At 43.7% G+C, this 16,186-nt stretch overlaps 1 protein-coding gene and 2 non-coding genes across 3 annotated transcripts; all 3 read left to right on the top strand.

Moving 5' to 3' along the window:
* Positions 1–2,146: 2,146 nt before the first annotated feature.
* Positions 2,147–7,643, top strand: RPSA (ribosomal protein SA). Its single transcript, XM_059162015.1, has 7 exons — positions 2,147–2,277; positions 3,082–3,247; positions 4,207–4,325; positions 6,002–6,247; positions 6,835–6,963; positions 7,071–7,236; positions 7,480–7,643. The coding sequence occupies exons 2-7, from the start codon at positions 3,115–3,117 to the stop codon at positions 7,572–7,574; spliced, it is 888 nt and encodes a 295-aa protein (XP_059017998.1). The 5' UTR covers positions 2,147–2,277; positions 3,082–3,114; the 3' UTR covers positions 7,575–7,643.
* LOC131826242 (small nucleolar RNA SNORA62/SNORA6 family) lies at positions 3,988–4,138 on the top strand. The gene has a single exon (XR_009351494.1). It is a non-coding gene; the product is annotated as a small nucleolar RNA SNORA62/SNORA6 family (small nucleolar RNA).
* LOC131826241 (small nucleolar RNA SNORA62/SNORA6 family) lies at positions 6,313–6,467 on the top strand. The gene has a single exon (XR_009351493.1). It is a non-coding gene; the product is annotated as a small nucleolar RNA SNORA62/SNORA6 family (small nucleolar RNA).
* Positions 7,644–16,186: the final 8,543 nt, after the last annotated feature.

The following is a 16,186-nucleotide window of genomic DNA, read 5'->3' as shown; positions in this document are numbered from 1 at the left end:
GGAAGTAGTCTTGGGACTGGAGGATGCACATGGGAGGGAGCTGCTAAGGTGGCTTGGGAGACAGAAGGCCCTGCAGAAAAGTCATGCAGGGACAGAAAACTGCCCCTAAAAGCCACCCATTCTGTTTTCATATAGCTATTTTTTTTTTTAATTTAAGATTTTACTTATTTATTAGAGAGAGAGAGCATGAGGTGGGGGAGGATCAGAAGGAGGAGACCTCCTGCTGAGCAGGAAGGCAATGTGAGATCATCCCAGGACTCCAGGATTAAGACCTGAGCTGAATGCAGTCGCTTAACCAATTTAGCCACCCAGGCACCCTACCTCCTTCCCTCTATATCAGCTTTTTAAACTGTGATAGGGTTTTCTGTTTAAAACAACCCGTGTTCTTCAGAAAATTTCAAAAATATAGAAAATCAAAAATAGGAGGAAAAATTCAAAAATGAGAGGAGGAAAAAACTCACCCAGTTTCTCTACTTGTATATTAACCGTTCTCACCCTGGCTGCACATTAAAATTATCTAGGAGCTACTTTTAAGAATCAGATTTTTTAAGTCCTGGAAATGTAACCTACAACGTGGCAACTATAGTTAATACTGTATTAAATATTTGACAGTAGCTAAGAGGGTAAAAGTGCTCATAAGAAAAACAAACATTATACCTGGATGGTGACAGATGTTAACTACGGATATTGTGGTGATCATTTCACAATATATACAGGCTATGTAGTACAACTGAAATGTTTTATCTCAATTATACCTCAATTTTAAAAATCGGATTTTAAAAATTGAGCCTTAGCATATGTTTAAAAGCTCTCCAAATGATTCTCCAGTGCAGCCAAGGTTGAAAACTACTATATAATTTAGTATCTTATGTATTTTTTATTTTTTTTTAATTTTTTTTTCTTATGTATTTTTTATTTTATTTTATTTTATTTTATTTTTTTTTTTAAAGATTTTATTTATTTATCAGAGAGAGAGAGGGGGAGAGAGCGAACACAGGCAGACAGAATGGCAGGCAGAGGCAGAGGGAGAAGCAGGCTCCCCGCTGAGCAAGGAGCCCGATGTGGGACTCGATCCCAGGACGCTGGGATCATGACCTGAGCCGAAGGCAGCTGCTTAACCAACTGAGCCACCCAGGCGTCCCTTATGTATTTTTTAAATCATATTTTAACGTATAGGACTTCGATTATTATTATTTCTTTTTTCAGGAAGAGAGAGACCCCTTCCCTGGGGAGCAGTGGAGAGAGGGGAGAGAATCTTTTTTTTTTTTTTAATTTTTTATTTATTTATTTAAGATTTTATTTATTTATCAGAGAGGGGGGGGGAGAGTGAGCACAGGCAGACAGAATGGCAGACAGAGGCAGAGGGAGAGGGAGAAGCAGGCTCCCTGCCGAGCAAGGAGCCCAATGTGGGACTCGATCCCAGGACGCTGGGATCATGACCTGAGCGGAAGGCAGCTGCTTAACCAACTGAGCCACCCAGACGTCCCATAGGGGAGAGAATCTTAAGCAAGCTCCATGCCCTAAGCGGGGCTCTCTCAGGACTATGAGCTCATAACCAGAGCCAACATCAGCTTAATGGACTTAACCCCTCCTTTTCTTTTTAATTGAAGTACAGTTGAACGGGCTTCAATTTTTTTTTTTTTTTTTAAATAATCTCCCTCATCCTGCAATTCTTGTTTGTACGTGGCGTATTTGAATATTCCTCAGTGGCTGCATACTACTATATGAACAGAATATACTTTTAATAACCTATATTCCTGGTCTTAAAAAAAAAAAAACAAAAAAACAAAAAGTCTTAACCATTTGTACAGTCTTTTCCTTTTAATTTTTTCAGGAAAATTCCCGAAAAGTCAACTTTTAAAAAACTGAATTACGTTCTGCCAAATTGTTCTCCAAAGAATGAAAATAATTTTTCCAGCTTCTGTTGATCGAATACTTGCGCACGTTGTGTCCAACAGCTTCTCACGGGCGCAAACTGTAGCTTCGGACAGGAACCCTCTTCACGTTGCGCGAAAATTCAAACCGTCATCGCCAGCAGGCCTCAGGCGCGCGTTCCTGACGAAGTACTGCAGGGACGGCCGCACAGCGCGGAACGTCTTCGCGGCGCCGGAAAGCACTGCCGTCGCAAACGGTCCCTCTGGGCTAGAGCTCCAGTCCGCCCTTCCGCTGGGCTTTTTTTGTTGTCATTGGCTGGTGGCGGAGTATATAATGGCGTCATTTCCGCTCGCCTGTCTTTTCCGCGCTACCCGGGGAAGGGTCCATACGGCGTTGTTTCGCGTGAGTTCCTGGTGGGGTTCTCCAGCGTCCCCAAGTCACCAGAACAGTTTCCTGCTTGAGTGAGGGGGTGTGAGGACGGGGACAGAAGCCATCAGGCAGAGCGGGTCTGTCTCCTGCCGGCGCGTTCTACCTCCCTCCGGCAGCCCGCACGTGGCCGGCCCGGGCCCGCGAATTCCCACAATTCCCCGGGAGCTCGTGGAGGTCGTGCTGGAGCCGGGGCGCTGGGCGAGGGTGCGCACGGGCCTGCGGGCTGGGTGGCGGGGGTGCAGAAAGCCGTGCCAACGCACCGTGCTGCCATCGCTTCGGACCGCGGCACTCGGCCGTGACCTCAGGCCCCGGCACACATTTACAGCAGCAGTTTGGGCTGGTAGTTCACCGTGTGTTAAGATTCTTGGCAGGGTTTTGCAGAAAGTTAGTTGTAACCCCAGAGGGAAATAATTCTGAAGCGTCCACCTGCAGTCTGCTTGAAAATAAACTTGTCTGCCTCTGTGCTGCCTTTGCTCATCCATAACCTTTATTCTGGGTTACTCTGGAGTGTTAAGTGGCAATTCACCATTTTCGTCTTAATTATCTGGGTGTTTTTCCCATCTCCACATTCATTAAGATGTGCTGTTGCTTAATAATGTGTGGTCTATGTCTGGTGTATTGTGTCTCATCCCAGTAGACTGTAAACTGAAAGGTGTGGTCCTTGGGTTGCATTTAGCTGTGAAGCTGTATGGCTCTGCAGTAGTTACAGTGCACCTGATCCCTTACCCACTTAAATCACTGGAATGCAAAGGACTGGATTGTTAACTTGTTTTTTAGGTTCCCATCGTAACTTAAAGGGAAACTTACACAATGTCCGGAGCCCTTGATGTCCTGCAAATGAAGGAGGAGGATGTCCTCAAATTCCTTGCAGCAGGAACCCATTTAGGTGGCACCAACCTTGACTTCCAGATGGAACAGTACATCTACAAAAGGAAAAGTGATGGTCAGTCCTTGCTTTGATTTGGGGGGAGGGGCATTCCAGCTAAGTAATCAATGAAATCAGATCACTATTTTGGAATTAAGCTTTAAAATTAAGTAAAAGTGGGGTGCCTGGCTGGCACGGTAGAGATGTTACTCGATGTCTTTTGAGTTTGACTCCATGTTGGACATAAGAGATAACTTGAAAGAAATTAAAAAATTAAAAACAGTGTTCTGGGCTCGTGCCATTGTTGCCATTGAAAACCCAGCTGATGTTAGTGTTTTGGGAAGAAAAGCTTTCTGGACTGCAGGGTAAGAGTATGTCTACTGATAGGTTAGGGGACTTGGGTTGCTCTATGTAAGAGCTACGAGATACAAAGATGAGGAAGCTCATTAGCTTTATAGTGCCTTGTATTTCACAGGTACTGACACAGTTTTGTTTGAGTTTTGACAGTAAAGTAGAGCAAGAGATGGGAAGGAGCAATTAGGCTTGGAAGGTACTAGAAAAAGAAAAGGTAGGTTGTGATGCCTTTATAAGGCATCTTGGGCAAGGGAATGCTTCAGCTCAGAGGCCACTGAAGGACATAAGCTTGGGAGTGGCATGTTGTAAAGCAGTTTTGGCTTAATTTGGCTTGGAGACAGGTTGTAAGGAAAGTGGCTAGAGACTAGAAAGTGGGTGAGAACTTGAAGGAGGAATCCATATGCAGACCTGAGGGGGGCTTAACGCAGGAAGAGAAAATGATGTCCTTTGTTTACTGAGTCAAGGCTGCACACTATTAAAGCTCAAGGTTGAGGCCAGCCGTGGCCCATGAACTTCTGAGTGTCGGAAGTGTGCTATAAAAACTGCAGGATTTTCGCTAACACCAGTAGAGCTTGCCTCTATGACTGGAGTTTGATAGTACTCTCTGCTACACTGAATTTTTTTAGAAGAAAATAAATCGCAAATTAGGTCGGGTGTTAAAAAACTTTTCTGCTGTCATGTAGGTATCTACATCATAAATCTGAAGAGGACCTGGGAGAAGCTTCTGTTGGCAGCTCGTGCCATTGTTGCCATTGAAAACCCAGCTGATGTTAGTGTCATATCGTCCAGGAATACGGGCCAGGTTTGTAAGCAGTATACTTGGTTTTTATTATAAAAAATAAGCTTACAGATACTGTGGGATGCAGGGGAAAGTAGAGGAAAATAGAAAATAGTCTAATTTAACTACTTATACAAATCTTGGATTGCCAGTATTCGAGGTTTTCAGGATTCATAATACTTGGCATCTGGTGGTTTGTTGAGCTTCAGTTTTGTTCTTGAAAACTGGTTTTCTAGTAGGATACTAGTCCTCCAAGACTCATCAGGTCTCTAAGATTAAGAATCTTTGCCAGCACTAAGTAACTTTTTAAATGCCAGTGGGACAAAACTTGTATTTTGCCCCCATTTCTGTTTTGGCAATTGTTTTTCTGTTGAAGAAACTAATGAATGTCCCGAAAATTGATTTACAGTTGACCCTTGAAAAACACCGTGAATCAGGGGCACCGACCTCATGCATGACCAAAAATCTGTTTAACTTGACTCCTCAGAAACTTTACTGATAGCCTACTCTTCACCTTCAGAAGCCTCACCCATAAGAAAGATAAGCAGTTGATTAGTTTATTTTGTATATGTAGTATATACTATGTTTTTAGGGAAAAAAATACAAGCTAGAAAGGAAAATACTACGCAGTACTGTAAAGGGGAAAAAAGTCAACATGTAGGTGGACGTGCCTGGTTTAAACTGGTGTTCAAGAGTCCACTAGATTAAGAACTCTAGCAAGGGTATCAGCCCATTTCTAATTTGAAAAAGATGCTTGACTTAGATTTTGACAGGTGTGTAAATTGTGTAGTGAGATGGGTTCTTTTGTACTTAGTTGATGGTAGAACTGGTTTCCGTGAATTTAGGGTGTGTTTTGCAGTGGAGGGGGCTATTCCCCAGAGGCTGACTTGTGACAGGATTTAAAGTTTGGTGCGTGGTGGTAAACAGTTTTTAATTCTACTATAGAATGAACTTGGTGACACCTCTCCTGGCTTCTTCCCTCAGCAAAAATTTACTGAGCATCTATATTGGTCCAGGCGGTGTTGCTAGGGGTTTGGGATATAGCAGGAAGATAGCAAGTCTGCAGGGTTGCAGGAAGTATGTTTTGTTTTGTTTTGTTTTAATTATAATGTATTATTAGTCCCAGGGAGGAAATAACGTTTTCATGGAGGTAAAAAGTAAGGGAAGAGAAACAAAGTGGGTATATTCTTGCTTTGTGTAGGGTAGCTTTGATGAAATTGGACCAGATTACGGAAGTGCTTATTGATGTCAGACACAGTTTTGTTGTCTGTATTGATGAATTTCATTTTCATGACCGTGTTGGAAGTACGAGCATAACCTGCCCAAGTCACTCACAAGAGTGGCTTTCTTGGTTCTTGAAACCAGGTGGTGAGGTCATGGAGCATGCAGATGTGAGGAAGCCAGGGAGCCACAGGTACCCTCAGGGATTGAGAGTGGGGAGTGCATTCCAGGCAGAGAGCTTGGGTGTGGGGTATGCTTAGCATTTCTGGGCCCTAGTTCTGTAACTAGGTCTCAGGTAGCACAGAGCACACAGAATTGCTGGGTGTGTGAAGTGCTTTGGTGTTTTCATTGTTGAGGAGGGAAGATAGGAGGGGCTCCTTCAGGTGCTTACAGACCTGGGTGTCTGCTTGGGGACACTTGGGGGGGTTCTGTGATGCCATCTCTGGAGCACTGCTAACTCTCAATGTTAACTTTTTAAGCGAGCTGTGCTGAAATTTGCTGCTGCAACTGGAGCCACTCCCATTGCTGGCCGCTTCACTCCTGGAACATTCACTAACCAGATCCAGGCAGCCTTCCGAGAGCCAAGACTTCTGGTGGTTACTGATCCCAGGGCTGACCACCAGCCTCTTACAGAGGCATCTTATGTTAACCTGCCTACCATTGCTCTGTGTAACACAGACTCTCCTCTGCGCTATGTGGACATTGCCATCCCTTGCAACAACAAGGTAACAGTGTTAGGACGTACACTAGAGCCTCAAGAGTGAATACTCTTGAAACAGTTGGGCATTCTTCTGCACATTGTTAGAGCTTGGAGTTGAGGCTGCTGGCTGGCCGATGAACTCACAAGTGTAGGTAGTGTGCTACACGAGGGGCAAGTCTTTTCGCTAACACCACAAGGGTCTCTGGCCCAATGAGTGGAGTTTGATAGTAATTCTTGCTACAAGTATAATTCAGGTGTGTCAGCTTTAAGAAGAAATCATTTTTTAAACGGTCTGTGTTTTCTTCTGCTTTTCTCCGTATTTCTTAACTGTTTCGGCTTCTCACATTACTGGACCTTTTCAATTTTCAGAGCAACTTGGTGAATCCTGCTATAAGGTCCTAAAAAAGGTGGGTTGCATACAGCTCAAATTGGTCCAGTTTACTAGTCTCAAAGTCTTGATTCCACATAAGAATCATCCAAAGAGATGTTTTAGTACCAGTGTAAAACATGTCTATTTTGTTGGTACCAAAGGTCTGGATGATGGAACACAGTGGGAGGTGCATGCTGTTGGGGATGACCCAAGTGTCATTTCTTAACCTGGTGCTCTTGCAGGGAGCTCACTCGGTGGGTCTGATGTGGTGGATGCTGGCCAGGGAAGTTCTGCGCATGCGTGGCACCATTTCTCGTGAACACCCGTGGGAGGTCATGCCTGATCTCTACTTCTACAGGGATCCTGAAGAGGTAAGCTTCCTCCACAAAGGCATGTGGTTACATAAGCAAATCAGACATCTTGGTCTGTTTCTTTGACATAAAATTGTTTCTATAAACATTTTCCTCCCTTTAACCAGATTGAAAAGGAAGAGCAGGCTGCTGCTGAAAAGGCTGTGACCAAGGAAGAATTCCAGGGTGAATGGACGGCTCCAGCTCCTGAGTTCACGGCTACTCAGCCTGAAGTTGCAGACTGGTCTGAAGGCGTGCAGGTGCCCTCTGTGCCTATTCAGCAGTTCCCTACTGGTATGTGTTGTGATCCGTGGTTTGCATTTTTGGTATTCTTAATCTAACTTTTGAAGGATCTCCACAGCTGTGTATTTGCATTGAAAGATTCTAATCCCAGTGCACTGTAGCTGCACTAATACCGGGTGGTTTTGAAGTGGTCTTGCCTTGGGTGTTTGTCCCTTGAAATGTGTATTTGGTAGAAATCAAGGCCCAGTGTTGGTGGGAGTGGGGCTGATTATGTTTTCTTGGTTTCCTTAACAGAAGACTGGAGCGCCCAGCCGGCCACTGAAGACTGGTCTGCAGCTCCCACTGCTCAGGCCACTGAATGGGTAGGAACAACCACTGAGTGGTCTTAAGCTGCTCTTCCACAAAGGCAAACAAAATGGAAATAAGGTTGACGGAAAATAAACAGTTTGTAAAAGTCGTGTCCGTTTCTGTTTATTTCGCATTCCAGATCAAGAAATGCCTGGGATTACTTCATACTTCAGGTCTTGACTTCTGTTTTACTTCTAAAGCCCACTTTAGATAAAAGATAGTGCTTCTTACTTGAGAGTTCTTCCTTTTTGCAAAAGGAATAGCTGTTCTGAAAATAGAGTTAGGTGTGCCTGGGTGGCTCAGTCAGTTGAGCATCCCATGATTTCAGCTGAGGTCATAATCTCAGAGGTTGTGGCATAGAGCCCCATGGGCGTGGAATCTGGTTAAGATTGTCTCCCCACCACCCCATTGGTGTGTACTCTCTAAAAAAAAATAGATTTAAATGTAAATGGATGGTAACCCTGGGAATATTTTTTCAGGATGGGACCTGAAGCTTTTTTTTTTTTTTTTTTTTTTTTGCCATCTGTCCTCTAAAATTCTGGAGAACCAGAGTTTGAGTAAATTGCTTTTCAGTGACCTCTGGTATTATATTTAAAATACTTGGAGTACTCTCCTGCACTGATTTCACAATAACATTTGACCCATTAAAAATTATAGAGAAATAGGGTGGACCCAGATTTTGAGGAAGAATGAGTTAAATTGATTTACTCCCCTTTTGGAAGACCTATAAAGATGTATGTGACCTGCTCCTGGGCCTCTTGACAGTAGTGCAGGGGCAGTGAAGGGACTTGATGACTCAAGCATCATCAGCTTTGTGGGGATTCTGCACTGGCTGTGTGCAGAGCAAGTTTGGATGCCTCTACCATAAACCTGCAAAGCTCCAACATGCTTTAGAATTTGAATCCACAGCACTTTTAGTGTTGCAAATGGTCAGTAACACCAGTTAACTCCTGGAATCAGGATGGCTAGAGGGAGGGACAGGGCAGAAGGAGGAGCAGGAAGAAAATTGGGAGTGGAGGAGATGTGTAGATTGGACTAACAGCCTATTAGTATGTTTTGGGTGGAGGGGGCCAGTTCAGGGAACAAGGAACAGGAAAAGGCATTTCCTGCCAACTTAATCTATATTCTGGAGAATAATGCTGGCATTAAAATCTGACTCCCGTCTGGCAACTGCTGGCCCAACCTCCATCCCTGCTCCCAAGCTGTGTGTATTAATGGCCAGAACCTCCAACCTAGAGCCCTTGTGTTAACTTTTTCCCCTTGCTTGGGCATTTGTCTCCTCTCATTCCTGTAGTATGTTCCACAAACAGGCTTTTCCCCCCTAGAATCTTTTTAATTCCTAAACCTAAATTTAGAGGTATGGGACTACAAGCTGGCTTCTCTTGGCATAGTTCATTTATGCCCAGCATGATGCAGCCAAGAGATCCAAGTGGAATTTCTTACAGATCTCACGTGCTGCTTCTTGATGGTGCAAGTTAGCTGCAAGAGAAAGGGAGCTGGGGATAACAGTAGAAAAGACTTCCAAACAACTCAGTCCCATATTACTAGTAATCACAGGAGTGGAAGAAGGCCATACATTAATCATCCTTGTAGATAAACAAGGAATAGGAGTTATACATTGATTATAAGTCTTACAGATAAGCAGGGTATATCTGGTCTAGTAGTATAATATTTATAGTTGAGCAAGCATTCAAAGGGATCATCTAATTAGTCACAGATGGTCCCTGGATTAGGGGAGAAAACAAAAAAGAAACAGGCATTGTGTTGTCCATCCCCACCCCCTTAGTGGGCTCGGCGTTCCCCGCAGCTCGGCTTCAAGGTGCCCAACAGTCCTGTTGCCAGTACCTGTTTTTCTTAAGGGTATATCTAAACGTGCTTGATGGCTAGCACAATTTCTTGTATGTTATATTTTAAGTAATACACTGTTCTAAGGGTGGTAGTTATACTTACCACCTGGACTTAGCTTGCCCTCATACCCTCTTCTTGCCTCCAGGAGAATTAGTTGTGTTCCTTCTGTCAATAGCTGCTGAGATTGCTCCAACCCAGGACCACAAGGTGATTCAAACCTAAGTCACTCCCCCTCCAGGACAACATAGCTGCCCCATGGCTGCAGAGCCAGGACCTTTATTTTATTTTATTTTAAAGATTTTATTTATTTGACACAGAGAAAGAGAGATCACAAGTAGGCAGAGAGGAGGGAGCAGGCTCCCCGCTGAGTAGAGAGCCTGATGCGGGACTTGATCCCAGGACCCTGAGATCATGACCTGGGCCAAAGGCAGAGGCTCAACCCACTGAGCCACCCAGGTGCCCCAAGCCAATACCTTTAAAGCCAGCATGAACTGGAAGGGGCATTTTAAATAAATCCAAACTGACTTTGTGGCTCAGTGGTGCCTACCAGATGGTTAGTCCCTAAGCCCTGCTGAAGCTAAGTGACAAATTAATGCCCCCCTCCAGGTATTCACCCTGAAATGTGCTGCTGGCAGCTTTCCCCCACTGGCAGCCCTGAGTCTTCCTGGGGACCGCTGGCCTAGGAGGACCTTCCCACCCTCCCTCCCCTGCCCTGCATTTTTTTTTTTTTTTAAAGATTTTATTTATTTATTTGACAGAAATCACAAGTAGATGGAGAGGCAGGCAGAGAGAGAGAGAAGGAAGCAGGCTCCCCGCTGAGCAGAGAGCCCAATTCGGGACTTGATCCCAGGACCCTGAGATCATGACCTGAGCCTAAGGCAGCGGCTTAACCCACTGAGCCACCCAGGCGCCCCTGCCCTGCATTTTATTTGACCAAATGGGCTGCCTCCTCTTTTTCCCTCAGCACCTCTCCATTGCTATTCACACTAGCACAGTCTTTCAGGACGTAGTAACACACTCAGTTCTTTTGTCCCACCTGACCTTGGAAACTTTGTGAACAATACATGGCTTATGCTTTTTTTTCTCTCTATTGTGGAAACAATACTTCCCATAAGAAGAAACCTCCAGCGTAAGATTTTTTTGTTCTTACCACAGCTTCCAGCTCTTGATGGACTTTTTGGGGTTTGTCTTCTAAACTTAGAGAAACTGAATTCCACCCAGAAGTTTGGTAGAGTTCCCCCTTTTCTCCCTCTACTTTCTTAATTACCTTGGGAGTTTCTCCTTCCATAGAAAACGTTTCTTACTACATCCCAGTGCAAAAGCAAATCAGCATCCCTACTGAATTCAGCCTAACACAGACCTTGACACTTCACAGATTGTAGGGGGTGAGTACTCTGAATGAACAGAGAAACTGATTAAGAATAAATCTTAGACGTGTCTGGGTGGCTTGGTTAAGCATCCAACTTTTGACCTTGGCTCAGGTCATGATCTCAGGATCGTGAGATCAAGCCCTGCCTTGGGCTACATGCTGGGAATGGGGCCTGCTTGGGACTCTCTCTCCTCCCTCTGCCTTTCTACCCACTTGCATGCTTTCTCTCTCTCTTTTCCCTCCTTCTCTCTCTGATAAAATCTTTAAAAATATTTTAAGAAGTCTTAGAGATTTACAGAGTGTTTAAGAAAGAGCTGGAGGGTTGAATTCCATGTGACAAGCCTCAGGCTCCCCCCAAGGCTTGAGGTGCCCACTCTTGCATGTTATTTGGCAGCACAGAGCTCAAGGCCACTTCATCATCACCTGCCCTCAACCTTCCCTAGGGTATTACCGTCTGCTCCCCTAGGTCAAAGCAGCAGTCTTACATGGTGTTTCAGGGACATGCTGCACTCCCCAAGGCTGGCTTGGGTTGAGGTCTTCTGGTGAAGGGGTGGGTGAGACTGGGTCTGGTCTGGGCCACCACCCACAGGTCACAGGTGACCTGTGAAAGGACTCTGGCTGTTGCATTACCCTCGACATCATGTGCTATGAGTGAGGCAGATTGCAGAGCTGGCTTTGGAATCAGCTATGCCTGAGATAATGAAAGAAAGCCCCACCTAGCTCCTTCCTCATGTGTGGCCCTGAGCAATAGATGTCTCCCAGTGGCCCAAGTGGCCCCAGCATGGGGATAATCATGGGGTTGTGATTCAGAGATTGTTGCCACAGCAATTAGCCTGGATCCTGGCATGTAGCAAACACTCATACTGTGTATCATATGGTCTTTTGTTCATGCATAATTTAAAAAGAATTTTTATTTTTTAAAAATATTTATTTATTTGACAGAGAGAGAGAGATCACATGTAGGCAGAGAGACAGGCAGGGCGGGGGTGGGGGAGCAGGCAGGGCTCAATCCCAAGACCCTGAGACCATGACCTGAGCCAAAGGCAGAGGCTTAACCCACTGAGCTATCAAGGTGCCCCTAAAAAGAATTTTTAATTGTAAAATGCATCATGCATGCAGATGACCACAAAAGATATATTTGTATATTCTAGAAAAATAAGAATCAAATGAAAGCCTCTGTACTCATTGCATGGGTTTTGAAATAGAAAGGTGGTAGGACCTGAGGAGGTTACCATGTGAGCCTCCTGTTACTTGCTTGCCCCCTGAAGTCACAGACCTCCTCTAGCATAATCCCTTGGTTGACTTGATTGTTTTACCTAAGTGTGCCCTTTTAATTAAGAATTGTCCAGTTTCAGGGTGCCTGGGTGGCTCAGTCATTAAGGGTCTGCCTTTGGCTCAGGTCCTGATCTCAGGGTCCTGCGATTGAGCCCCACGTCAGGCTTCTTGCTCAGTGGGAAGCCTGCTTCTCCCTCTCCTACTCCCCCTGCTTGTGTTCCCTCTCTCTCTATCTCTCTTTCTGTGTCAAATAAATAATAAAATTTAAAAAAAATTGTCCAGTTTCCCTGTTTTTGAGTTTCCTATAAATGGAATCATAGCATATTTTCATGTGTTGTTTGCTTCTTTTTAATTTTAATTTTAATTTTGAGGGAGGCAGAGGGAGAGAGAGAATCTTAAGCAGGTTCCATACTCACTGTGGAGCCTGACTCGGGGCATGATCTCACAACCCTGAAATCATGACCTGAGCCAAAATCAAGAGTCCAATGCTTAACTGACTGAGCCACCCAGGTGCCCCTTGTGTGATTTACTTCTTGCCTTCAGTGCTATTTTTCTGCTTTTCATCCTATTGCCATGTTCCTACGGAATCATCAATGACATCAATATCCTGCAATGGCCATTTGGGTTGTTTCCATGTTCTGACCATTATCAACAGAACTACTTTGAGCATGCTTGATAGTCTTGGTGCACCAAAATTTCCCCACTGTGGCCTTCAACTCTAACTGCACCAGATAATGCCAGACGGTTTCACAATAGTATACAAAGTCCTATGAAAATGCAACCACAACCCTCAGTATCTTGTTATGAAAACACCCCCCTTTCATCACTGCTCAGAACTGCTGCCTCTCAAAGTCCAGAGACCATCCATGCAAGGTCTGATCCTGGTCTCTCTATTCTACCCCTGCCTTAGGCCTCAGTCCCTGGGGCAAGGCCACACTGTTCTTCATCTTTACTAGAATTTTATAATCTAGCATGGCAATAGGTATGGCAATCTTCCTTCCTTCCTCTTCTCTTCAAGAGAGTCCTGGCTATTACTGATAATTTTGTATTGTTATGCACATTTTAAAAATTAATTAGTACAATTCCACTATAAATCCAGCTGGGATTGTATTGATTCTATACTTTAGAGCAGTATTGACTGACACTGAGTTTTTCAATGTACGAACAACCTACATATCTTGCCAGGTTTTCATTTTATGTCCTTCCCTCAATAAAATTTCATAATTTTTCCCAAAGAGGTTTTGTACATCTTTTGGTAAATTTATTGCTAGACACTCAAGATATTTTAAAGCCACTATTAGGAATCCTGTTGTAGCAGCTTAATCCATATTCTAAATAATGTAAATATCCAATGGTAAATGTCACTGTTGCCATGGGGTTTCTGACTGCCTGAGCAATCCAGACCCTTTGTGCATGGCAAGAATGATGTTACTAAATTCCATCTGTGAAAAACCTGTTCCAAGCCTACATGCCACACATTGTACTTATTCAGTAGACCAGAACCTGTCATATTTCAGGTGGTAAGTGCAACAGGCTTCACTTAGGAATAACCCGAGAATTATCCAATTTTATCTCTGCAAAGAATCTCAAGTGAAATAAGTATTCAACATTCAACAAATATTTATTGAGGACATACTCTAGGCCAAACGTTATTCTAAGCACTGGGAAAAGAGTAGTGAATGAAAACAAAGCTTCTGATCTTGTGACCTATATTTTGGGAAGGCAAGTACTTGGTTAACAAGTAAACCATTTTCTATGGGAACAGAAGTGAGGATGATGGGAACATGGAGAAGATATGTCTAAAACAAGTGTCATAGGCATTAACTATAAAAAGAAGCCAATGGAAAGAATCATTGGGGAGAATCAAAAGAGAGTAAAGAAATCCCTCTGCAAGGAGGAATCTCAGCCCAGTCTCACCAAGTGGAGATGAGAGAGGTCTATCCTTGGGGAGGTGGGGGCCTTTACCATAGGCCCTAGAGTCTTTTGGAGTCCATACTGTGTGAAAGCTGTAGATCTACACTGTCTGCCTCACAGAAAAGTCACCTACATTTTTTTTCCTTCCCTTTTCCTTTAGATATTTCTGGAAATGAGTTGGGGACCAGGAAAAAGTCTCTAACTGCATAGACATCTACCCCAGTTCTGCTCCCTGATATACCCTCACTGAAAGGCAATGTCCCAAGGCGCACTCTCCCCTCTCTGTGGGTGGTTGGCTCAGTTCACCCTGGTACAAAAATCACCCCATATTGCCAGAAGTGTCCACCATGTCCCCACCAAAAGGCCCTCCACTACCTCCTTGGCCACTGACCTCTGCATTTCCTTCTATTCAGTACCCAATCCCAAACTACAGGTGTCTTCCATTTATGATTTGCAAGAGAAAGTTACAGTGTTAAGCATGAGAAAGTAGTCCTCCAGACTACCATGGCCATCCATGCATAGGACTCTGCTCAGGGCCTCAGAGGCTTTCTTTTTTTCTTTCTTATTCTAAAGATTTTATTTATTTATTTGACGGAGAGAGAGAGAGCACAAGTAGGTAGAGAGCCAGGCAGAGAGAGGGGCAAAGCAGGCTCCCTGCTGAACAGAGATCCCTATGCGGGGCGCGATACCAGGACTCTGCGATCATAACCTGAGCTGAAGGCAGAGGTTTAACCCACTGAGTCACCCAGGTGCCCCAGGGCCTCAGAGGCTTTCAAACCTGAAGGAGATAATAGGCTGTTTTGACATTTGTTTCAAAATCCCTTATAGAGGATTATTATTTTTTGTATTAGTGTATATCATTTCATATAGATATAATTCTGTTAAGTAAATTGGTTTTTCAAAACAAAGTCTATTAATACTATATTTGCAATTTAGAAATGAAGAAGTACGATCATCACAATTTAAAATACAATGGACAGGTTTATCAATAAGACCTCTGTTTATCAATAAGAACTCTGTTGGAGAGAAGTTTGGTGAACTAGAAAAACATAAAAAATTTACAAGGAAAACAGGGACAGAAGGACAAAAAATCAGAGAAGTTAAGATACATAGAAGTTACAGTGAGAAAGTCACACATCTAGTTGGAAATTGCAGCAGGAGAATGAGAACAGTCAGTGTCAAAGAGAAAAGGCTAAGAACTTCCTGAAACTCTCATGAATCCACAAATTCAGGAATCCCACTATGTACCAAGTAGGATTAATTATTTTTTAAAAATTTTCTATCTATCTATCTGTCTATCATCTATCAATTTATTTATTTATTTAACAGAAAGAGAGAAAGAGAGAGAGCAAGCACAATCATGGGGAATGGGAGAGGGAGAAGCAGGCTTCCTACTGAGAAGGGAGCCTGATGAGGGGCTTGATCCAGGACGCCGAGCTCATGACCTGAGCTGAAGGCAGATGCTTAGCTGACTGAGCCACCCAGGTACCCCAAGTAGGATCAATTTTATTTTATTTTTAATTTAATTTAATTAAAATTTTTAAAAAGATTTTATTTATTTGTTTGACAGGCAGAGAGAGAGGAGGAAGCAAGCTCCATGCTGAGCAGAGAGCTCCATGTGGGGCTCGATCCCAGGACCCTGGAAACATGACCTGAGCCAAAGGCAGAGGCTTTAACACACTGAGCCACCCAGGCATCCTAAGTGGGATCAATTTTTAAAAACCCATCTTTTATGTTGTAAGGAATCATGGAAACACCAAAAAGAAAGTGTTCCTGAAAGCAGCCAAGGAGGAAAAGAGCACCTGAGTATTCCCCATCAAGAGTGACCAAAGATAGTCAAATGAGAAAAATGGTCAGCCCAGCTCTCTTATCCAAGAACTAGGACAAAATAAATACTTTTCCAGAAAACAAAAATAAAGTTAATAAGGGGGAAAGTAGTGATGCTGATGGAAGCTGTGACCAAGTGCTAGTGATCCGCCCATGTCCATCCTCCCTTCTTCCATAGTAATAGCTCCTCTGACTTTTGTAGCTGGGCATAGGCTGAGAAGCTGCTACCTCAAATTACATGGTGGTAGAAAGTTTGATCAGGTTTTGAGACCTACATTGCTCTGGATGGTAGACTACAATTTGATGAAATCTGTAGCATTAGGGAAATGGTAGGAAAGATTCAGAATGATGGCTTATGTTGACCATTTTTTGACTGCTTTGAGCAAATTCATGAGAGAGACAAGAACTCCAGCTAAATCT

Source organism: Mustela lutreola, chromosome 2 (assembly GCF_030435805.1).
Source record: "Mustela lutreola isolate mMusLut2 chromosome 2, mMusLut2.pri, whole genome shotgun sequence".
Classification (NCBI taxonomy): Eukaryota; Metazoa; Chordata; class Mammalia; order Carnivora; family Mustelidae; genus Mustela; species Mustela lutreola.
Note: the sequence above shows the minus strand (reverse complement) of the source record. Positions and strands in the feature narration are given on the sequence as shown.